The sequence below is a fragment of the Panulirus ornatus genome, chromosome 19, assembly GCF_036320965.1.
Source record: "Panulirus ornatus isolate Po-2019 chromosome 19, ASM3632096v1, whole genome shotgun sequence".
NCBI lineage: Eukaryota > Metazoa > Arthropoda > Malacostraca > Decapoda > Palinuridae > Panulirus > Panulirus ornatus.
In genome coordinates, this window is record NC_092242.1 from 26,273,637 (window position 1) to 26,299,003 (window position 25,367).

Consider the following 25,367-nt stretch of genomic DNA (forward strand, 5'->3'; position numbering starts at 1 on the left):
TTAATGTTCGGGTCAGGCGTCCACTGTTATCAACAATCATGCAGTCCAGACCAAGGCAGAGCTGATAACGACACCATCATCTCCTTCAAATATTACGGTACGACCTTTGAAGCTTACAGCAAAACCTGTGGGTACGATGACCTGACCTTCAAGTGTCAGATCATAAGCCAGGCCTTCATACACCGAAGGATCGTACCGTCGTGCTCAAGGATTGAATGCATAAGGATGATAATTATATATACAGCAAATATAATACACACACGACCATCGTCATTTATCATACAAACTTATCTATCCATTGTGAAAAGAAAGAGGCAATGATAACACACAATACTCACTCTCATCCTCCATCCTCTTCCTCAATAGGTCGTCTACCAGAGTGGCTTCAGCTGCCACATCATCATCCTGAACTACGTCTTCGTTGGACTCTTCTTTGTCGCTCACACAGTTGGTCCCCTTTCCCCACCTGGGTAAAATGCAGCACATGGGAATATAGACACAGACTGGAATGATGACAATATGTATACTCATATACTCACTCAGCTCAATATGACAGAGTCAAATCATCATCATTCCAGTCTATGTTCCTCAGGGCATTACGTTTATGCAGTCCAGAGTTTATTGATGATAAGTTAAAGAAGTTATAATCTGTAGGATCCAAGTTAAAGTATCATAGATCTTTCATTGATAAATCCCTTAAGCTGGCAAAGAAATGATTTTATAGAGTTAAACCCTAACCTCCCCTTGACACCAAGAACCTTTTAGTTCTCCCTTTTAGTGATAATTCTACATTATTTCCCATGCTGCTTAAATCCTTTAATGTAAATGGTGCCCTCAGCAACAACAATACTATAAAGAATATCTTAATCAGGAACTCACCAGAAAGTTCTGCAAGCTGTGTTTATAGAGTACCATGTAAAAATTGTGATGTGTATTATGTTGGGCAGACAGGTAAGGATCTTTACGTTAGACTTAAGCATCATGAATATAGCATAAGAACAGAACAAGAATCAAATGCCTTGTTTAATCGTGTCAAAAATCATAATCATTCTATTGACTGGAGTAATGTAATCTCATTTATCAACTCTTAACTCCTGTACCATTCGAAATATCACTGAATCCTCTATTATCAAATACACAAAGAATTGTAACGTCAATATTAGTGAAAGTCTATATAAATTGGATAGCTTTACTGTTGAAAGAATTTGTAAACAGTTCCCCTTCTTGTCCGTATGATAAATTTCATGATACGCAAATTGCCAGACTTGAACGCACCCGAACTCCATTCGGGTAGTCACTTGTTTACCAAATGGCGTCCTAGCTACGTCTCTTCGTTGTATATCAACTGACTGTTACATTTCTCTCTTGCATCTCCTGTGATGTGATCATTACACGAAAGTGTACTTGGGAACTTATCGCATTTCATTTCCCCGTGGAATATATATATATATATATATATATATATATATATATATATATATATATATATATATATATATATATATATATATATATATATATATATATATATATATATATATATATATATATATATATATATATATATATATATATATATATATATATATATATATATATATATATATATATATTGTATATATATTGTATATATATATATATATATATATATATATATATATATACATATATATATATATATATATATATATATATATATATATATATATATATATTATCCCTGGGGATAGGGGATTAAGAATACTTCCCACGTATTCCCTGCGTGTCGTAGAAGGCGACTAAAAGGGGAGGGAGCGGGGGGCTGGAAATCCTCCCCTCTCGTTTTTTTTTTTTTTTTTTTTTTTTTTTTCTCCAAAAGAAGGAACAGAGAATTGGGCCAGGTGAGGGTATTCCCTCAAAGCCCAGTCCTCTGTTCTTAACGCTACCTCGCTAATGCGGGAAATGGCGAATAGTTTGAAAGAAAGAAAAAGATATATATATATATATATATATATATATATATATATATATATACATATATATATATATATATATATATATATATATATATATATATATATTTTTTTTTTTTTTTTTTTTTTTTTTTTTTTATACTTTGTCGCTGTCTCCCGCGTTTGCGAGGTAGCGCAAGGAAACAGACGAAAGAAATGGCCCAACCCCCCCCCCCATACACATGTACATACACACGTCCACACACGCAAATATACATACCTACACAGCTTTCCATGGTTTACCCCAGACGCTTCACATGCCTTGATTCAATCCACTGACAGCACGTCAACCCCTGTATACCACATGACTCCAATTCACTCTATTCCTTGCCCTCCTTTCACCCTCCTGCATGTTCAGGCCCCGATCACACAAAATCTTTTTCACTCCATCTTTCCACCTCCAATTTGGTCTCCCTCTTCTCCTCGTTCCCTCCACCTCCGACACATATATCCTCTTGGTCAATCTCTCCTCACTCATTCTCTCCATGTGCCCAAACCATTTCAAAACACCCTCTTCTGCTCTCTCAACCACGCTCTTTTTATTTCCACACATCTCTCTTACCCTTACGTTACTTACTCGATCAAACCACCTCACACCACACATTGTCCTCAAACATCTCATTTCCAGCACATCCATCCTCCTGCGCACATCTCTATCCATAGCCCACGCCTCGCAACCATACAACATTGTTGGAACCACTATTCCCTCAAACATACCCATTTTTGCTTTCCGAGATAATGTTCTCGACTTCCACACATTTTTCAAGGCTCCCAAAATTTTCGCCCCCTCCCCCACCCTATGATCCACTTCCGCTTCCATGGTTCCATCCGCTGACAGATCCACTCCCAGATATCTAAAACACTTCACTTCCTCCAGTTTTTCCCCATTCAAACTCACCTCCCAATTGACTTGACCCTCACCCCTACTGTACCTAATAACCTTGCTCTTATTCACATTTACTCTCAACTTTCTTCTTCCACACACTTTACCAAACTCAGTCACCAGCTTCTGCAGTTTCTCACATGAATCAGCCACCAGCGCTGTATATACAATATATATATATATATATATATATATATATATATATATATATATATATATATATATATATATATATATATATATATATATATATATATATATATATATATATATATTGTATATATATTGTATATATATATATATATATATATATATATATATATATATATATATATATATATATATATATATATTTCATTTATTTTTTTTATATATCGGTGAAATGGGTTAACAGGGAGGTAATAACAAGTAGTGGTGAAGTGAGAAGGAGATGGAGTGAGTATTTTGAAGGTTTGTTGAATGTGTTTGATGACAGAGTGGCAGATATAGGGTGTTTTGGTCGAGGTGGTGTGCGAAGTGAGAGGTTGAGGGAGAATGGTTTGATAAACAGAGAAGAGGTAGTGAAAGCTTTGCGGAAGATGAAAGCCAGCAATGCAGCTGGTTTGGATGGTATTGCAGTGGTATTTATTGAAAAAGTAGGTGACTGTGTTGTTGACTGGCTGGTAAGGATATTCAATGTATGTATGGTTCATGGTGAAGTGCCTGAGGATTGGCGGAATGCATGCATAGTGCTATCGTGCAAAGGCAAAGGGGATAAAGGTGAGTGTTCAAATTACAGAGGTATAGGTATGTTGAATATTTCTGGGAAATTATATGGGAGGGTGCTGATTGAGAGGGTAAAGGCATGTACAGTGCATCATACTGGGCAAGAGCAGTGTGGCTTCAGAAGTGGTAGAAGATGCGTGGATCAGGTGTTTGCTTTGAAGAATGTATGTGAGAAATACTTAGAAAAGCAAATGGATTTGTATGTAGCATTTATGGATCTGGAGAAGGCATATGATAGAGTTGATAAAGATGCTCTGTGGAAGGTGTAAACAGTATATGATGTGGGAAGAAAGTTGCTAGAAATAGTGGAAAGCTTTTATCAAGGATGTAGGGCATGTGTACGAGTAGGAAGATAGGAAAGTGACTGGTTTCCAGTGAATGTCGGTTTTCGGTAGGGATGCGCGATGTCTCCAAGGTTGTTTAATTTGTTTATGGATAGGGTTGTTACGGCGGTGAATGCAAGAGTTTTGGAGAAAGGGGCAAGTATGCAGTCTGTTGTGGATGAGAGGGCTTGAGAAGAGAGTCAGTTGTAGTTCGCTGATTATACAGCGCTGGTGGCTGATTCGAGTGAGAAACTGCAGAAGTTGGTGAGTGAGTTTGGTGAAGTGAGTGAAAGAAGAAAGCTGAGAGTAGATGTGAATAAGAGCAAGGTTATTAGGTTCAGTAGGGTTGATGGACAAGTAAATTGGGAGGTAAGTTTGAATGGAGAAAAACTGGAGGAGGTGAAGTGTTTTAGATATCTGGGAGTGAATTTAGCAGCGGATGGAACCATGGAAGCGGAAGTGAGTCATGGGGTGGGGGAGGGGGCGAAGGTTCTGAGAGCGTTGAAGACTGTGTGGAAGTCGAGAACATTATCTCGGAGATCAAACATGGGTATGTTTGAAGGAACAGTGGTTCCAACAATGTTATATGGTTGCAAGGCATGGGCTATAGATAGGGTTGTGCGGATGAGCGTGAATGTGTTGGAAATGAGATGTTTGAGAACAATATGTGGTGTGAAGTGGTTTGATCGAGTAAGTAATGAAAAGGTAAGAGAGATGTGTGGTAATAAAAAAAGTATGGTTGGGAGAGCAGAAGAGGGTGTATTGAAATGGTTTGGTCTCATGGAGAGAATGAGTGAGGAAAGATTGACAAAGAGGATATATGTGTCAGAGGTGGAGGGAACGAGGAGAAGTGGGAGACCAAATTGGAGGTGAGAGGATGGAGTGAGAAAGATTTTGAGCGATCGGGGCCTGAACTTACAGGAGGGTGAAAGGCGTGCAAGGAATAGAGTAAATTGGAAGAATGTGGTATACCGGGGTTTACGTGCTGTCAGTGGATTGAACCAGGGTATGTGAAGCTTCTGGGGTAAACCATGGAAAGTTTTGTGGGGCCTGGATGTGGAAGGGAAGTGTGGTTTCGGTGTATTACACATGTCAGCTACAGACTGAGTGTGAACGAATGTGGCCTTTGTTGTCTTTTCCTAGCGCTTCCTCGTGCGCGCGGGGAAAGGGGGGGGTGCCATTTCATGTGTGGCGGGGTGGCGATGAGAATGGATGAAGGCAGTAAGTTTGAACATGTACATGTGTACATATGATAGGTATGTATACGTGCGTGTGTAGGCGTTTATGTATATACATGTGTATGTGGGTGGGTTGGGCCATTCTATCTTGTTACCTTGCGCTACCTCGCTAACACTGCATACAGCGACTAAGTATAATGAAATATATATACGGTCTGTTGGGGATGAGAGGGCCTGGGAAGTGAGTCAGCTGTTGTTCGCTGATGATACAACTTCGATGGCTGATTCAAGTGAGAAACTGAAGAAGTTGGTGACTAGAACTGATAGTCCCACCCTCTTCAGTAATTATTCACAGTGACATTAACGATTCCATAAGAACAGAGATCATAAAACCACAACATGCGTTTCCTTTCTCATAAACATAACCATCTCTGATAAGGTGTCTATATGTATATCATGATGCATTCTACAACAAATACACTGTATACTGATGCACTATAGTTATGGTTTTCCGAGTTCTTATCGGTAAAACAAATTGGATACGACTGATAGAGTACCTATTTGAGAACCTGACTAAAATTGAATTTCTTTAAAATCACGATTTGTTAGAAAATGTAAATGTTCGACGAGAACCGGAACAACTAATCCAATACCCAAATATTTCCCCTTCACGCTCGACATCCATCAAAATTGCCTTAACCAACACTATCTCGAAGTAATAAGGCTACAACATTGACTATAGTGAGCCTGGGAATGTTACTCACGTGATAGATTCAATGAGGATGAGGATGGTAAAGAAGAAGACTCCGTTGACGAAGAGTGAGAGCAGGTCTTGTCCCATGCCAATGTTATCGAAGAGGAAGTACGACCTTCCCTGGAAACAAGTTTCCGTCCCAACGTCTGCACACTGAGCTGCGAAAGGCATAGATACCTGAGGATCAGGTCGTACTGTGTCCAACCACAGTCTCTAGCACTTTGTGAATAACCCAAACCTATATGTTCAGGCTCCGATCGCTCAAAATCTTTTTCACTACATCCTTCCACCTCCAATTTGGTTTCCTGCTTCTTCTTCCATCCACCTCAGACACATATATCCTCTTTGCCAATCTTTCCTCACTCATTCTGTCCGTGTATCCAAACCATTTCAACGCATCCTCTTCTGCTCTCTCAATCACGCTCTTTTTATTATCACACATCTCTCTTACCCTTTCATTACTTACTCGATCAAAACACGCTCACACCACATAGTGTCCTCAAACATTTCATTTCCAACACATGCACCCTCCTCCGAAGTCTATCTATAGCCCACGCTTCGCAACTATATAACATTGTTGGAACCACTATTCCTTCAAACATACCCATTTTTACTCTCGGAGACAACGTTCTCGCTCTCCACACATTCTTCAACGCTCCCAGAATCTTCGCTCCCTCTCCCACCCAGTGACTCACCGCTTCCATGGTTCCATCCGCTGCTAAGTCCACTCCCAGATATCTAAAACACTTCACCTCCTCCAGTTTTTCCCCACTCAAACTTACCTCCTAAGTAACTTATTCCTCAAACCTATTGAGCCTAATATCCTTCTAATATCCTTGCTCTTATTCACATTTACTCTTTAACAGCCTTCTTTCACACACTTTACCAAACTCACTCACTAACTTCTGCAGTTTCTCAACCGAATCACCCACCAGCTCTGTATCATCAGCGAACAAGAACTGACTCACTTAACAAGCTCTCTCATCCACAACAGACTGCATACTTGCCCATCTCTCCAAAACTCTTGCATTCATCTCCCTAACAACCCCATCCATAAACAAATCAAACAACCAAGGAGACATCACACACCCCTGCCGCAAACCTACATTCACTGGGAACCAATCACTTTCCTCTCTTCCTCCTCGAACAAATGCCTTACAACCTTGGTAAAAACTTTTCACTGCTTCTAGCAACTTACCTCCTACACCATATACTCTTAAAACCTTCTACAAGAAACTAAAAAGTATTAGAATGGAGCAGTTCATCTCATTTTACACAACACACATATCCACCAAAGACCCCATTATACTACAGTTACACACGGCCGAACTGTGCCAGTAATGGTACACCGGAGGACGGGCTGTCATTGGCAGGCTTAGTCTTGGCGAGTCTCATATATATATATATATATATATATATATATATATATATATATATATATATATATATATATATATATATATATATACATATATATATATATATATATATATATATATATATAAGCTTATTGATTCAGTGGTGAAATTGATGAGAACTGCTATTGACGTTTGTGTGAATAAATTGTACATTTCCTTTTCCATAGCCAGAGGTTGAACCATTATGTGACGTTCATTTTTTCATTCATTTCAAGCTAAAAGTTTGTTTTCTAAATTGTTTCTTACATTTTTCATATGTATATATATGTATGTGTGTGTGTGTGTGTGTGTGTGTGTGCGTGTGTGTGTGTGTGTGTGTGTGTGTGTGTGTGTGTGTGTGTGTGTGTGTTTATATATGTATATTATCCCTGGGGATAGGGGTGAAAGAATACTTCCCACGTATTCCTCGCGTGTCGTAGAAAGCGACTAGAGGGGACGGGAGCGGGGGGCCGGAAATCCTCCCCTCCTTGTATTAACTTTCTAAAATGGGAAACAGAAGAAGGAGTCACGCGGGGAGTGCTCATCCTCCTCGAAGGCTCAGAGTGGGGTGCCTAAATGTGTGTGGATGTAACCAAGATGTGAAAAAAGGAGAGATAGGTAGTATGTTTGAGGAAAGGAACCTGGATGTTTTGGCTCTGAGTGAAACGAAGCTCAAGGGTAAAGGGGAAGAGTGGTTTGGAAATGTCTGGGGAGTGAAGTCAGGGGTTAGTGAGAGGACAAGAGCAAGGGAAGGAGTAGCAATACTCCTGAAACAGGAGTTGTGGGAGTATGTCATAGAATGTAAGAAAGTAAATTCTCGATTAATATGGGTAGAATTGAAAGTTGATGGAGAGAGGTGGGTGATTATTGGTGCATATGCACCTGGGCATGAGAAGAAAGATCATGAGAGGCAAGTGTTTTGGGAACAGCTAAATGAGTGTGTTAGCGGTTTTGATGCACGAGACCGGGTTATAGTGATGGGTGATTTGAATGCAAAGGTGAGTAATGTGGCAGTTGAGGGAATAATTGGTATGAATGGGGTGTTCAGTGTTGTAAATGGAAATGGTGAAGAGCTTGTAGATTTATGTGCTGAAAAAGGACTGATGATCGGGAATACCTGGTTTAAAAAGCGAGATATACATAAGTATACTTATGTAAGTAGGAGAGATGGCCAGAGAGCGTTATTGGATTACGTGTTAATGGACAGGCGTGCGAAAGAGAGACTTTTGGATGTCAATGTGCTGAGAGGTGCAACTGGAGGGATGTCTGATCATTATCTTGTGGAGGCTAAGGTGAAGATTAGTATGGGTTTTCAGAAAAGAAGAGTGAATGTTGGGGTGAAGAAGGTGGTGAGAGTAAGTGAGCTTGGGAAGGAGACCTGTGTGAAGAAGTATCAGGAGAGACTGTGTACAGAATGGAAAAAGGTGAGAACAATGGAAGTAAGGGGAGTGGGGGAGGAATGGGATGTATTTAGGGAATCAGTGATGGATTGCGCAGAAGATGCTTGTGGCATGAGAAGAGTAGGAGGTGGGCTGTTTAGAAAGGGTAGTGAGTGGTGGGATGAAGAAGTAAGAGTATTAGTGAAAGAGAAGAGAGAGGCATTTGGACGATTTTTTGCAGGGAAAAAATGCAATTGAGTGGGAGAAGTATAAAAGAAAGAGACAGGAGGTCAAGAGAAAGGTGCAAGAGGTGAAAAAAAGGGCAAATGAGAGTTGGGGTGAGAGACTATCAGTAAATTTTAGGGAAAATAAAAAGATGTTCTGGAAGGAGGTAAATAGGGTGCGTAAGACAAGGGAGCAAATGGGAACTTCAGTGAAGGGCGTAAATGGGGAGGTGATAACAAGTAGTGGTGATGTGAGAAGGAGATGGAATGAGTATTTTGAAGGTTTGTTGAATGTGTCTGATGACAGAGTGGCAGATATAGGGTGTTTGGGTCGAGGTGGTGTGCAAAGTGAGAGGGTTAGGGAAAATGATTTGGTAAACAGAGAAGAGGTAGTAAAAGCTTTGCGGAAGATGAAAGCCGGCAAGGCAGCAGGTTTGGATGGTATTGCAGTGGAATTTATTAAAAAAGGGGGTGACTGTATTGTTGACTGGTTGGTAAGGTTATTTAATGTATGTATGACTCATGGTGAGGTGCCTGAGGATTGGCGGAATGCTTGCATAGTGCCATTGTACAAAGGCAAAGGGGATAAGAGTGAGTGCTCAAATTACAGAGGTATAAGTTTGTTGAGTATTCCTGGTAAATTATATGGGAGGGTATTGATTGAGAGGGTGAAGGCATGTACAGAGCATCAGATTGGGGAAGAGCAGTGTGGTTTCAGAAGTGGTAGAGGATGTGTGGATCAGGTGTTTGCTTTGAAGAATGTATGTGAGAAATACTTAGAAAAGCAAATGGATTTGTATGTAGCATTTATGGATCTGGAGAAGGCATATGATAGAGTTGATAGAGATGCTCTGTGGAAGGTATTAAGAATATATGGTGTGGGAGGCAAGTTGTTAGAAGCAGTGAAAAGTTTTTATCGAGGATGTAAGGCATGTGTACGTGTAGGAAGAGAGGAAAGTGATTGGTTCTCAGTGAATGTAGGTTTGCGGCAGGGGTGTGTGATGTCTCCATGGTTGTTTAATTTGTTTATGGATGGGGTTGTTAGGGAGGTAAATGCAAGAGTTTTGGAAAGAGGGGCAAGTATGAAGTCTGTTGGGGATGAGAGAGCTTGGGAAGTGAGTCAGTTGTTGTTCGCTGATGATACAGCGCTGGTGGCGGATTCATGTGAGAAACTGCAGAAGCTGGTGACGGAGTTTGGTAAAGTGTGTGGAAGAAGAAAGTTAAGAGTAAATGTCAATAAGAGCAAGGTTATTAGGTACAGTAGGGTTGAGGGTCAAGTCAACTGGGAGGTGAGTTTGAATGGTGAGAGGCTGGAGGAAGTGAAGTGTTTTAGATATCTGGGAGTGGATCTGTCAGCGGATGGAACCATGGAAGCGGAAGTGGATCATAGGGTGGGGGAGGGGGCGAAAATTTTGGGAGCCTTGAAAAATGTGTGGAAGTCGAGAACATTATCCCGGAAAGCAAAAATGGGTATGTTTGAAGGAATAGTAGTTCCAACAATGTTGTATGGTTGCGAGGCGTGGGCTATGGATAGAGTTGTGCGTAGGAGGATGGATGTGCTGGAAATGAGATGTTTGAGGACAATGTGTGGTGTGAGGTGGTTTGATCGAGTAAGTAACGTAAGGGTAAGAGAGATGTGTGGAAATAAAAAGAGCGTGGTTGAGAGAGCAGAAGAGGGTGTTTTGAAATGGTTTGGGCACATGGAGAGAATGAGTGAGGAAAGATTGACCAAGAGGATATATGTGTCGGAGGTGGAGGGAACGAGGAGAAGAGGGAGACCAAATTGGAGGTGGAAAGATGGAGTGAAAAGGATTTTGTGTGATCGGGGCCTGAACATGCAGGAGGGTGAAAGGAGGGCAAGGAATAGAGTGAATTGGAGCGATGTGGTATACAGGGGTTGACGTGCTGTCAGTGGATTGAATCAAGGCATGTGAAGCGTCTGGGGTAAACCATGGAAAGCTGTGTAGGTATGTATATTTGCGTGTGTGGACGTGTGTATGTACATGTGTATGGGGGGGGTTGGGCCATTTCTTTCGTCTGTTTCCTTGCGCTACCTCGCAAACGCGGGAGACAGCGACAAAGTATAAAAAAAAAAAAAAAAAAAAAAAAAAAAAAAAAAAAAAATATATATATATATATATATATATATATATATATATATATATATATATATATATATATATATATATATATATATATATATATATATTCCTATGAGTCCACAGGGAAAATAAAACATGATAAGTCCTCGAGTGCACTCTCGTGTAATATTCACATCATCAAGGGAGACACAAGAGAGAAATATAAGTCAACTGATATACGATTGCCCAAGACATGTCTTGGACAATCGCATGTTTACCAAATGGCGTCCTAGCTACGTCTCTTCGCTGCATATCAAATGACTGTTATATTTCTCTCTTGTGTCTATCCTGATGATGTGATTATTACACGAAAGTGCACTTAGGAACTTATCGTGTCCCATCTTCCCCGTGGACTCATAGGAATATCTTGATCACGCGCAAAATTGTGATCCTTTCCAATATATATATATATATATATATATATATATATATATATATATATATATATATTTTTTTTTTTTTTTTTTTTTTTTGCTTTGTCGCTGTCTCCCGCGTTTGCGAGGTAGCGCAAGGAAACAGACGAAAGAAATGGCCCAACCCACCCCCATACACATGTATATACATACGTCCACACACGCAAATATACATACCTACACAGCTTTCCATGGTTTACCCCAGACGCTTCACATGCCTTGATTCAATCCACTGACAGCACCTCAACCCCGGTATACCACATCGCTCCAATTCACTCTATTCCTTGCCCTCCTTTCACCCTCCTGCATGTTCAGACCCCGATCACACAAAATCTTTTTCACTCCATCTTTCCACCTCCAATTTGGTCTCCCTCTTCTCCTCGTTCCCTCCACCTCCGACACATATATTCTCTTGGTCAATCTTTCCTCACTCATTCTCTCCATGTGCCCGAACCATTTCAAAACACCCTCTTCTGCTCTCTCAACCACGCTCTTTTTATTTCCACACATCTCTCTTACCCTTACGTTACTTACTCGATCAAACCACCTCACACCACATATTGTCCTCAAACATCTCATTTCCAGCACATCCATCCTCCTGCGCACAACTCTATCCATAGCCCACGTCTCGCAACCATACAACATTGTTGGAACCACTATTCCTTCAAACATACCCATTTTTGCTTTCCGAGATAATGTTCTCGACTTCCACACATTCTTCAAGGCTCCCATAATTTTCGCCCCCTCCCCCACCCTATGATCCACTTCCGCTTCCATGGTTCCATCCGCTGCCAGATCCACTTTACCAAACTCAGTCACCAGCTTCTGCAGTTTCTCACATGAATCAGCCACCAGCGCTGTATCATCAGCGAACAACAGCTGACTCACTTCCCAAGCTCTCTCATCCCCAACAAACTTCATACTTGCCCCTCTTTCCAAAACTCTTGCATTCACCTCCCTAACAACCCCATCCATAAACAAATTAAACAACCATGGAGACATCACACACCCCTGCCGCAAACCTACATTCACTGAGAACCAATCACTTTCCTCTCTTCCTACACGTACACATGCCTTACATCCTCGATAAAAACTTTTCACTGCTTCTAACAACTTTCCTCCCACACCATATATTCTTAATACCTTCCACAGAGCATCTCTATCAACTCTATCATATGCCTTCTCCAGATCCATAAATGCTACATACAAATCCATTTGCTTTTCTAAGTATTTCTCACATACATTCTTCAAAGCAAACACCTGATCCACACATCCTCTACCACTTCTGAAACCACACTGCTCTTCCCCAATCTGATGCTCTGTACATGCCTTCACCCTCTCAATCAATACCCTCCCATATAATTTGCCAGGAATACTCAACAAACTTATACCTCTGTAATTTGAGCACTCACTCTTATCCCCTTTGCCTTTGTACAATGGCACTATGCACGCACTCCGCCAATCCTCAGGCACCTCACCATGAGTCATACATACATTAAATAACCTTACCAACCAGTCAACAAACTATTCGCCATTTCCCGCGTTAGCAACGTAGCGTTAAGAACAGAGGACTGGACCTTTGAGGGAATATCCTCACCTCGCCCCCTTCTCTGTTCCCTCCTTTGGAAAATTTGAGTTTGGTAATGTGTGTGAAAGAAGAAAGTTAAGAGTAAATGTGAATAAGAGCAAGGTTATTAGGTACAGTAGGGTTGAGGGTCAAGTCAATTGGGAGGTGAGTTTGAATGGAGAAAAACTGGAGGAAGTGAAGTGTTTTAGATATCTCGGAGTGGATCTGGCAGCGGATGGAACCATGGAAGCGGAAGTGGATCATAGGGTGGGGGAGGGGGCGAAAATTCTGGGAGTCTTGAAGAATGTGTGGAAGTCGAGAACATTATCTCGGAAAGCAAAAATAGGTATGTTTGAAGGAATAGTGGTTCCAACAATGTTGTATGGTTGCGAGGCGTGGACTATGGATAGAGTTGTGCGCAGGAGGATGGATGTGCTGGAAATGAGATGTTTGAGGACAATGTGTGGTGTGAGGTGGTTTGATCGAGTAAGTAACGTAAGGGTAAGAGAGATGTGTGGAAATAAAAAGAGCGTGGTTGAGAGAGCAGAAGAGGGTGTTTTGAAATGGTTTGGTCACATGGAGAGAATGAGTGAGGAAAGATTGACCAAGAGGATATATGTGTCGGAGGTGGAGGGAACGAGGAGAAGAGGGAGACCAAATTGGAGGTGGAAAGATGGAGTGAAAAAGATTTTGTGTGATCGGGGCCTGAACATGCAGGAGGGTGAAAGGAGGGCAAGGAATAGAGTGAATTGGAGCGATGTGGTATACCGGGGTTGACGTGCTGTCAGTGGATTGAATCAAGGCATGTGAAGCGTCTGGGGTAAACCATGGAAAGCTGTGTAGGTATGTATATTTGCGTGTGTGGGCGTATGTATATACATGTGTATGGGGGTGGGTTGGGCCATTTCTTTCGTCTGTTTCCTTGCGCTACCTCGCAAACGCGGGAGACAGCGACAAAATATATATATATATATATATATATATATATATATATATATATATATATATATATATATATATATATATATATATATATATATATATGAGAGATGGACATGGAAAACAAAAGCTGAAAAATTGATGGGTGGAGGTCAATATGTGACGGTCATCACAAACTACCACCACCTGTATACATTCCCTCCCTCCCTCCCTCTTCCGCACGTCATACCAATACACACAGCAAAACAACCGTTACTACCAGGCCGAGGAAGGAAGGTGGAGATACAAGACCTGAGGCAGTGGAGGAGAGGGACATAATGACGAACTGGTATGTATGTGTGTCTGCTGCTCGACTCCACGACTATCATGAACTGCTGAATCGAACCAGAAATCAACACACATATGTACCACAGACAGTAATGGACATGTGTCTTTTCCCTGTCATGTACACGCATGTGGTTAGATGGAACGACCACGAAGGGAAAAACCTTCAGACTATAGAAAATGTACTTCTGTCGTGCAGAAAATGGTCCATACACACGGTAAACAAACCCAGGTGACGGCCGCTGGACTACTCACGACAGCACTGCACTATGGGACTCTCTGGCAGGTAATGAACCAGGCTTTCGCACAGGTCTTCCATCACGGTCTTGTTGAACACGTTGCACTGATCGTTGTACGAGCTGGTGTTGACGAGGTGCATGAAGCCCTGAAATGAGTAATGCAGTGTTCAGTGACCGCTGCGAACACTACACTGAAGAGTAACGGCAACAACAGGCCGCTGGGTCCTTTCGAGGCTGTGATAACAAAAGAGATCAGAAAAACACTTGTGTTAAATGGGTTGAGTGGCATAATGCAGTTTAGGCGTTAAGAGAAAAGAAGTTTATCAACGCAAGTAATTGGTAAACACAGCAGGAGAAAGGAGAAGGTTTATCTTTATTTTATCAATATAAACACGACACAGATCATCCAGTGTACGTGGATGAAGCAGCTAATGTGGACATTGGCAATGAAGTGAGGAACGAAACGCATGCTGCAGAAAGTCACAAGAACGAATGATTTTAGTTCACATTCTCCACTACTAACCACCTCCTCATAAAACAGAATAATAATCCTAACATGTAAGTGCAACCAGAGAGTTTTTCTTTTAGTTTCATTCATTTATAGACACTCGATGATAACTTTTACAGTCAAGTTACCAAAATAGAAGAAATATGTTATGCCCAGTCTGTAAATATGTTATGCCCAGTCTGTAAATATGTTATGCACAGTCTGTAAATATGTTATGCACAGTCTGTAAATATGTTATGCACAGTCTGTAAATGGAATATACATACCATTATCAAGTACTAACCTCGGGGTGCAGTGACCTTTGAAAATGAAGGATGTATAGTGGTGACAGTGGCAGTGAGGAAGTACTGATCATGGGTGTGCGGCCGTGGCTAGTGATGACAATGGTAGAGAGGAAGGGCTGACGATGGGTGTACTGACCATGGATAGTGACAGCAGTGTCTGTAAATGAGTACTGACCATGGTTGGTGGTGGCTGTGTTAGTGAGGGAGTACTGACCATGGTTCATGATGACAGTGTTAGTGAAGGAGTACTGACCATGGTTGATGATGGCAGTGTTAGTGAAGGAGTACTGACCATGGTTGATAATGGCAGTGTTAGTGAGGGAGTACTGACCATGGTTGATGATAGCAGCGTTAGTGAAGGAGTACTGACCATGGTTGATAATGGCAGTGTTAGTGAAGGAGTACTGACCATGGTTGATGATGGCAGCGTTAGTGAAGGAGTACTGACCATGGTTGATGATGGCAGCGTTAGTGAAGGAGTACTGACCATGGTTGATGATGACAGTGTTAGTGAAGGAGTACTGACCATGGTTGATGATGGCAGTGTTAGTGAAGGAGTACTGACCATGGTTGATGATGACAGTGTTAGTGAATGAGTACTGACCATGGTTGATGATGGCAATGTTAGTGAAGGAGTACTGACCATGGTTGATGATGGCAGCGTTAGTGAAGGAGTACTGACCATGGTTGATGATGACAGCGTTAGTGAAGGAGTACTGACCATGGTTGATGATGGCAGTGTTAGTGAAGGAGTACTGACCATGGTTGATGATGACAGTGTTAGTGAAGGAGTACTGACCATGGTTGATGATGGCAGCGTTAGTGAAGGAGTACTGACCATGGTTGATGATGACAGTGTTAGTGAAGGAGTACTGACCATGGTTAATGATGGCAGCGTTAGTGAAGGAGTACTGACCATGGTTGATGATGGCAGCGTTAGTGAAGGAGTACTGACCATGGTTGATGATGGCAGCGTTAGTGAAGGAGTACTGACCATGGTTGATGATGACAGTGTTAGTGAAGGAGTACTGACCATGGTTGATGATGGCAGTGTTAGTGAAGGAGTACTGACCATGGTTGATGATGACAGTGTTAGTGAATGAGTACTGACCATGGTTGATGATGGCAATGTTAGTGAAGGAGTACTGACCATGGTTGATGATGGCAGCGTTAGTGAAGGAGTACTGACCATGGTTGATGATGGCAGCGTTAGTGAAGGAGTACTGACCATGGTTGATGATGGCAGTGTTAGTGAAGGAGTACTGACCATGGTTGATGATGACAGTGTTAGTGAAGGAGTACTGACCATGGTTGATGATGGCAGCGTTAGTGAAGGAGTACTGACCATGGTTGATGATGGCAGTGTTAGTGAAGGAGTACTGACCATGGTTGATGATGGCAGCGTTAGTGAGGAAGTACTGACCATGGTTGATGATGGCAGTGTTAGTGAAGGAGTACTGACCATGGTTGATGATGGCAGTGTTAGTGAAGGAGTACTGACCATGGTTGATGATGGCAGCGTTAGTGAGGAAGTGCTGACCATGGTTGATGATGGCAGTGTTAGTGAAGGAGTACTGACCATGGTTGATGATGGCAGTGTTAGTGAAGGAGTACTGACCATGGTTGATGATGGCAGTGTTAGTGAGGAAGTACTGACCATGGTTGATGATGGCAGTGTTAGTGAGGAAGTGCTGACCATGGTTGATAATGGCAGTGTTAGTGAGGGAGTACTGACCATGGTCAATGATGGCAGTGTTAGTGAGGGAGTACTGACCATGGTTGATGATGGCAGTGTTAGTGAGGGAGTACTGACCATGGTTGATGATGGCAGTGTTAGTGAAGAAGTACTGACCATGGTTAATGATGGCAGCGTTAGTGAAGAAGTACTGACCATGGTTAATGATGGCAGCGTTAGTGAAGAAGTACTGACCATGGACGCTGGGTAGGTAGGGATGAAAGAGGAGATCCAGTTGAGGACATTGCTAGCGACCATAAGGCTGTGTTGCTGGGAGAGGTCGAGCGCCCACACCGCAGTCGACATGATCTGCCCTGAGGATGGTGGAGAAGACATAGATGACCCACGAACTTGACACAGAACCACTGAGGAAGGGAAAGTAGCAGCCAGGAAGGAGTGAGAAGTATGACGTGTGTTGTCTGGGTTACCGTCTTGTAAAGAGAGTAGGAAACAGTGTTGGATATACAATGTTAAGAGACAGATTAGCGGGAGATGGATAGGTAAATATGGAAATGATGTCATTTGCTGTTCTATATATTGTATCAAAGATAACCTAAACACATCTCCGAATAGAATATATATATATATATATATATATATATATATATATATATATATATATATATATATATATATATATATATATATATATATATATATATATATATGTACAGAGCATCAGATTGGGGAAGAGCAGTGTGGTTTCAGAAGTGGTAGAGGATGTGTGGATCAGGTGTTTGCTTTGAAGAATGTATGTGAGAAATACTTAGAAAAGCAAATGGATTTGTATGTAGCATTTATGGATCTGGAGAAGGCATATGATAGAGTTGATAGAGATGCTCTGTGGAAGGTATTAAGAATATATGGTGTGGGAGGAAAGTTGTTAGAAGCAGTGAAAAGTTTTTATCGAGGATGTAAGGCATGTGTACGTGTAGGAAGAGAGGAAAGTGATTGGTTCTCAGTGAATGTAGGTTTGCGGCAGGGGTGTGTGATGTCTCCATGGTTGTTTAATTTGTTTATGGATGGGGTTGTTAGGGAGGTAAATGCAAGAGTTTTGGAAAGAGGGGCAAGTATGAAGTCTGTTGGGGATGAGAGAGCTTGGGAAGTGAGTCAGTTGTTGTTCGCTGATGATACAGCGCTGGTGGCTGATTCATGTGAGAAACTGCAGAAGCTGGTGACTGAGTTTGGAAAAGTGTGTGGAAGAAGAAAGTTAAGAGTAAATGTGAATAAGAGCAAGGTTATTAGGTACAGTAGGGTTGAGGGTCAAGTCAATTGGGAGGTGAGTTTGAATGGAGAAAAACTGGAGGAAGTGAAGTGTTTTAGATATCTGGGAGTGGATCTGGCAGCGGATGGAACCATGGAAGCGGAAGTGGATCATAGGGTGGGGGAGGGGGCGAAAATTCTGGGGGCCTTGAAGAATGTGTGGAAGTCGAGAACATTATCTCGGAAAGCAAAAATGGGTATGTTTGAAGGAATAGTGGTTCCAACAATGTTGTATGGTTGCGAGGCGTGGGCTATGGATAGAGTTGTGCGCAGGAGGATGGATGTGCTGGAAATGAGATGTTTGACGACAATGTGTGGTGTGAGGTGGTTTGATCGAGTGAGTAACGTAAGGGTAAGAGAGATGTGTGGAAATAAAAAGAGCGTGGTTGAGAGAGCAGAAGAGGGTGTTTTGAAGTGGTTTGGGCACATGGAGAGGATGAGTGAGGAAAGATTGACCAAGAGGATATATGTGTCGGAGGTGGAGGGAGCAAGGAGAAGAGGGAGACCAAATTGGAGGTGGAAAGATGGAGTGAAAAAGATTTTGTGTGATCGGGGCCTGAACATGCAGGAGGGTGAAAGGAGGGCAAGGAATAGAGTGAATTGGAGCGATGTGGTATACCGGGGTTGACGTGCTGTCAGTGGATTGAATCAAGGCATGTGAAGCGTCTGGGGTAAACCATGGAAAGCTGTGTAGGTATGTATATTTGCGTGTGTGGACGTATGTATATACATGTGTATGGGGGGGGGGGGGTTGGGCCATTTCTTTCGTCTGTTTCCTTGCGCTACCTCGCAAACGCGGGAGACAGCGACAAAGTATAAAAATATATATATATATATATATATATATATATATATATATATATATATATATATATATATATATATATATATATATTATCCCTGGGGATAGGGGAGAAAGAATACTTCCCACGTATTCCCTGCGTGTCGTAGAAGGCGACTAAAAGGGGAGGGAGCGGGTGGCTGGAAATCCTCCCCTCTCGTTTTTTTTTTTTAATTTTCCAAAAGAAGGAACGGAGAGGGGGGCCGGGTGAGGATTTTCCCTCTGGGGCCCAGTCCTCTGTTCTTGGCGCTACCTCGCAGGTGCGGGAAGTGGCGAATCGTATGAAAAAAAAAAATATATATATATATATATATATATATATATATATATATATATATATATATATACTTATTATTAGTTACATTACATGTATCAAGGGTGTAAGGAATGTGTACGTGTAGGAGAGGAGAGTAAATGGTTCCAAGCTAAGGTTGTTATGCGGCGGGAGTATGTGAAGTCACCATGGTGATGAAGGTAAATGCGGGAATATTGGAAAGAGAGGCAAGTATGCTGTCTGTGAGGGATGAGAGAGCCCAGGGAGCGATTCAGTTGTTGTTTGCTGATGATAGAGCACTGGTGAGTAATTCAAGTTAGAAACTACAGAAATTGGTGCCTGAACTTGGAAGACTGAGTGAAAAGAGAAAGTTGAGAATAAATGTGAATAGAATAAGGTTATTTGGTTTAACAAGGTCGATAAACAGGTTAATTGGGGATGTGAGTTAGATGGAGAAAACTTGGAAGTGAAGTGTTTAGATATCTGGGAATGGATATGGCAGCGAATGGAGCTATGGAAGTTGAAGTGAGTCATAGGGTGGGTGTGGGGGCAAAGTTCTGGAGGCGCTGAAGAATGCATGGAAAGAGAGTTATCTTGAAGGGCGAAAAATAGGTATGTTTGAAGGTATAGTCATATCATATGGATGCGAGGCGTGAGTTATGGATAAGACTGTGCGGATGAGGGTGGATGTGTTGGTAGTGAAATGCTTGAGGACAATATGTGGAGCGAGGTGGTTCGATCGAGTAAGTAATGGAAGGGTAAGAGAGATGTGTGGAAATATAGAGTGTGGTTGAGAGAGCTGAAGAGGTGTGTTGAAATGTTTTGGACATATGGAGAGAATAAATTAAGATAGGCTGACAAACAGGATGTTTATAGTATTATATATATATATAGTATTATATATATATATATATATATATATATATATATATATATATATATATATATATATATATATATATATATATATATATATATATATATATGCGCTACCTCGCAAACGCGGGAGACAGCGACAAAGCAAAATGAAAATAAAAAATGATGAATATATATATATATATATATATATATATATATATATATATATATATATATATATATATATATATATATTGGAAAGGATCACAGTTTTGCGCGTGATCAAGATATTCCTGAGTCCAAGGCAAAAATGAAACACGATAAGTTCCCAAGTGCACTTTCGTGTAATAATCGCATCATCAGGGGAGACACAAGAGAGAAATATAAGTCAGTTGATATACATCGAAGAGACGAAGCTAGGACGCCATTTGGTAAACCAAATTGCATATATATATATATATATATATATATATATATATATATATATATATATATATATATATATATATATATATATATATATATTCCTATGAGACCACGGAGAAATGAAATACGATAAGTTCCAAAGTGCACTTTCGTGTAATAATCACATCATCAGGGGAGACACAAGAAAGAAATATATCAGTCAGTAGATATACAACGAAGAGACGTAGCTAGGACACCATTCGGTAAACATGTGACAGTCCTAATGGAGGTCGAGTGCGTTCAAGACTGACAAAGAGCTTATCATAAACTTATTATGCGGACAAGAAGGGGAATTGTTTACAATTTTTTTTCAACAATAAAGCTATCCAATTTGTATTGATCTTCACTAATACTAAGGCTATAATTCTTTGTGTATTTGATTATAGAAGATTCAATGATATATTTGTGGTGTTGGAGTTGAAGTTAATAACTGAGATGGCATTACTCCAGCCAATACAATGATCATAGTTATACTATATTTATGTTGCTTAAGTCTAACAGAAAGATCCTTACCAGTCTGCCCAACATAAAACCTAGCACAACATCTACATGGCACTTTACGGATGCATCCAGCAGAACTTTCTGGCGAATTCCTGATCAAAATATTATTGTTGCGGAGGGCAATATTTACATTAATGGATTTTAGCAACATGGGAAGTAAAGTAAAATTATTATCAAAAGGGAGAACTAAAAGATTCTTGGTGTCAATGGAAGGTTTGTGCTCAACTCTATAAAATGATTCCTTTCCTAAAATAGGGGATTTATCAATGAAAGATCTAGGATACTTTAACTTGGATCCGATGGAATATATCTTCTCAAACTCATCATCAATAAACTCTAGACCGCAAATACGTAATGCCCTAAGGAACATAGATTGGAATGATGATAATTTAACTTTGTCATGTTAAGCTGAGTAATAATGAGCATACAATGGTAGGTTTTCTGTATATGCTAAACTTAAACTTGTTTATATCCCTATGGATCATGCAATTTAAAAATGGTAACATACCATTATTTTCATATTTTCAGTAAATTTGGTGGAAGGTAATAAATTGTTAAGTAAGGAGAGAAACGTTTGTAAATTTTCATTTGTTGGCCAGACACAAAGAACATCATATATATACCTAAACCAAATTGCATTAAAAGGTAAGATATCCTTTGATAATTTTGTTTAGAAAGACTCCATATAAAGATTACTTAATATAGGTGAAAGAGGGTATCCCATTGCCATATAAAATTTTTGAGCAAAATATTCTCCATTGAATTGAAATACACAGTCTTTTATACACAGCTTCATAAGTTTAATAAAAACGGACTTTGGAACAGGTAAATGAATATCATACAAGACATAAAAAAATATTCTAAAAGGTCATCAACTGGAACTTTAGTGAACAGAGAGGAAACATCAAAGCTACAGAAATTGAAATTAACATTGATACTGTTAAGCTGATATTGTTAAGCTTGTTAACTAAATCTACATTGTTCATGATATAAGAATTTGATACCTTATCCACTAATGGGCTTAGAAAAGAAACTAAATACTTTGACAATTTCTATGTGATGGAGCTTACTGAACTCCCTATAGATCTTGCTGGAAAAATTGGTATATGTGTTTTGATAAGTCTATACATATATGGCAATGAAGGAGATAAAGACGACAAACTTTTGATAAGAAAACCATTACCGTTCAACAACAACTTCAGTTGTTGTCTGCTGATGATACAGCTCTGGTGGCTGATTCGGGTGAGAAATTGCAGAGGTTGGTGACTGAATTTGGAAAAGTGTGTGAAAGGAAGAAGTTGAGAGTAAATGTGAATAAGAGCAAGATTATTAGGTTCAGTACGGTTAAGGGACATGTTAACTGGGATCTAAGTTAGAATGGAGAAAAATTGGAAGAATTGAAGCGTCATAGATATCTGGCAGTGGATGGAATCATGGAAGCGGAAGTGAGTCACAGGGTCGGGGAGGGGGCGATGGTTCTGGGAGCGATGAAGAATGTGTGGTAGGAGAGAACGTTATCTCGGAGAGCAAAAATGGGTATGTTTGAAGGAATAGCAGTTCCAACAATGTTGTATGGTTGCGAGGCGTGGGCTACAGATAGGGTTTTACGGAGGAAGGTGGAAGTGTTGGAAATGAAATATTTGAGGACAATATGTGGTGTGAGGTGGTTTGATTGAGTAAGTAATGAAAGGGTAAGAAAGATGTGTGGTAATAAAAAGAGTGTAGATGAGAGAGCAAAAAAGGTTGTGTTGCAATGGCTCGGTCACATGGAGAGAATGAGTGAGGAACTATCGACAAAGAAGATATATGTGTCAGAGTGGGAACGAGGAGAAGTGGGAGACCAAATTGGAGGTGGAAGGACGGAGTGAAAAAGATTTTGAGGGATCGCGGCCTGAACATACAGGAGGGTGAAAGACGCGCAAGGAATAGAGTGAATTGGAATGATGTGGTACACCGGGGTCGACGTGCTGTCAGTGTACTGAACCGGGCCATGTGAAGCGTCTCGGGTACACCATGGAAAGGTCTTAGGGGCCTGGATGTGGACAGGGAGCCGTGGTTTCGGTGCATTCCACATGACAGCCAGAGACAAAGTGCGAGCGAATGTGGTCTTTTTTTTTTCTTTTCCTGGCGCTACCTCGCTGACGGGGGTGGGGGGGGGGAGGGTGGAGAATGCTCTTTCCTGTGTGGCGGGATAGCGACAGAAATGGATGAAGGCAAGCAAGTATGAATATGTACATGTGTACATATGTATATGTCTGCGTATGTATATGTATGTTGGTGTTGATAAGTATATGTATGTATATGTGCAAGTATGGGCGTTTCTGTAAATATATATTTATGTATATGAGTGGATGGGCCATCCTTCGTCTGTTTCCTGATGCTATCTCGCTGACGCGGGAAACAGCGATTAAGTATAATATATATATATATATATATATATATATATATATATATATATATATATATATATATATATATATATATATATATATACACATACATACATATATATATATATATATATATATTTTTTTTTTTCATACGATTCGCCATTTCCCGCGTTTGCGAGGTAGCGTTAAGAACAGAGGACTGGGCCTTAGAGGGAAAATCCTCACCTGGCCCCCTTCTCTGTTCCTTCTTTTGAAAAATTAAAAAAAAAAAAAAAAACGAGAGGGGAGGATTTCCAGCCACCCGCTCCCTCCCCTTTTAGTCGCCTTCTACGACACGCAGGGAATACGTGGGAAGTATTCCTTCTCCCCTATCCCAAGTGATAATATATATATATATATATATATATATATATATATATATATATATATATATATATATATATATATATATATATATATATATATACATTTTCTCTTTCTTTCAAACTATTCGCCATTTCCCGCGTTAGCGAGGTAGCGTTAAGAACAGAGGACTGGGCCTTTTTTAAAATATCCTCACCTGGCCCCCTCTATTCCTTCTTTTGGAAAATTAAAAAAAAAGAGAGGGGAGGATTTCCAGCCCCCCGCTTCCTCCCCTTTTAGTCGCCTTCTACGACACGCAGGGAATATATATATATATATATATATATATATATATATATATATATATATATATATATATATATATATATATATATATATATATATATATATATATTACCCCTGGGGATAGGGGAGAAAGAATACTTCCCACGTATTCCCTGCGTGTCGTAGAAGGCGACTTAAAGGGGAGGGAGCGGGGGGCTGGAAATCCTCCCCTCTCGTTTTTTTTTAATTTTCCAAAAGAAGGAACAGAGAAGGGGGCCAGGTGAGGATATTCCCTCAAAGGTCCAGTCCCCTGTTCTTAACGCTACCTTGCTAACGCGGGAAATGGCGAATAGTTTGAAAAAAATAAAAATACATATATATATATATATATATATATATATATATATATATATATATATATATATATATATGTACAGAGCATCAGATTGGGGAAGAGCAGTGCGGTTTCAGAAGTGGTAGAGGATGTGTGGATCAGGTGTTTGCTTTGAAGAATGTATGTGAGAAATACTTAGAAAAGCAAATGGATTTGTATGTAGCATTTATGGATCTGGAGAAGGCATATGATAGAGTTGATAGAGATGCTCTGTGGAAGGTATTAAGAATATATGGTGTGGGAGGAAAGTTGTTAGAAGCAGTGAAAAGTTTTTATCGAGGATGTAAGGCATGTGTACGTGTAGGAAGAGAGGAAAGTGATTGGTTCTCAGTGAATGTAGGTTTGCGGCAGGGGTGTGTGATGTCTCCATGGTTGTTTAATTTGTTTATGGATGGGGTTGTTAGGGAGGTAAATGCAAGAGTCCTGGAAAGAGGGGCAAGTATGAAGTCTGTTGGGGATGAGAGAGCTTGGGAAGTGAGTCAGTTGTTGTTCGCTGATGATACAGCGCTGGTGGCTGATTCATGTGAGAAACTGCAGAAGCTGGTGACTGAGTTTGGTAAAGTGTGTGGAAGAAGAAAGTTAAGAGTAAATGTGAATAAGAGCAAGGTTATTAGGTACAGTAGGGTTGAGGGTCAAGTCAATTGGGAGGTGAGTTTGAATGGAGAAAAACTGGAGGAAGTGAAGTGTTTTAGATATCTGGGAGTGGATCT

General features: G+C 40.5%; 1 protein-coding gene across 3 annotated transcripts in view; it reads right to left on the reverse strand.

The window, feature by feature from the left end:
- Positions 1-25,367, reverse strand: part of LOC139755467 (phospholipid-transporting ATPase ABCA3-like) — a 154,521-nt gene that overhangs the window by 6,840 nt on the left and 122,314 nt on the right. For all 3 annotated transcript variants that reach the window (XM_071673802.1, XM_071673801.1, XM_071673803.1), the window contains exons 25-28: positions 17,240-17,358; positions 14,534-14,663; positions 5,905-6,052; positions 339-466 (exon numbers count right to left, since the gene is read on the reverse strand). In XM_071673802.1, coding sequence (XP_071529903.1) covers positions 339-466; positions 5,905-6,052; positions 14,534-14,663; positions 17,240-17,358 — 525 coding nt within the window. The remainder of the gene's footprint in view (positions 1-338; positions 467-5,904; positions 6,053-14,533; positions 14,664-17,239; positions 17,359-25,367) is intronic.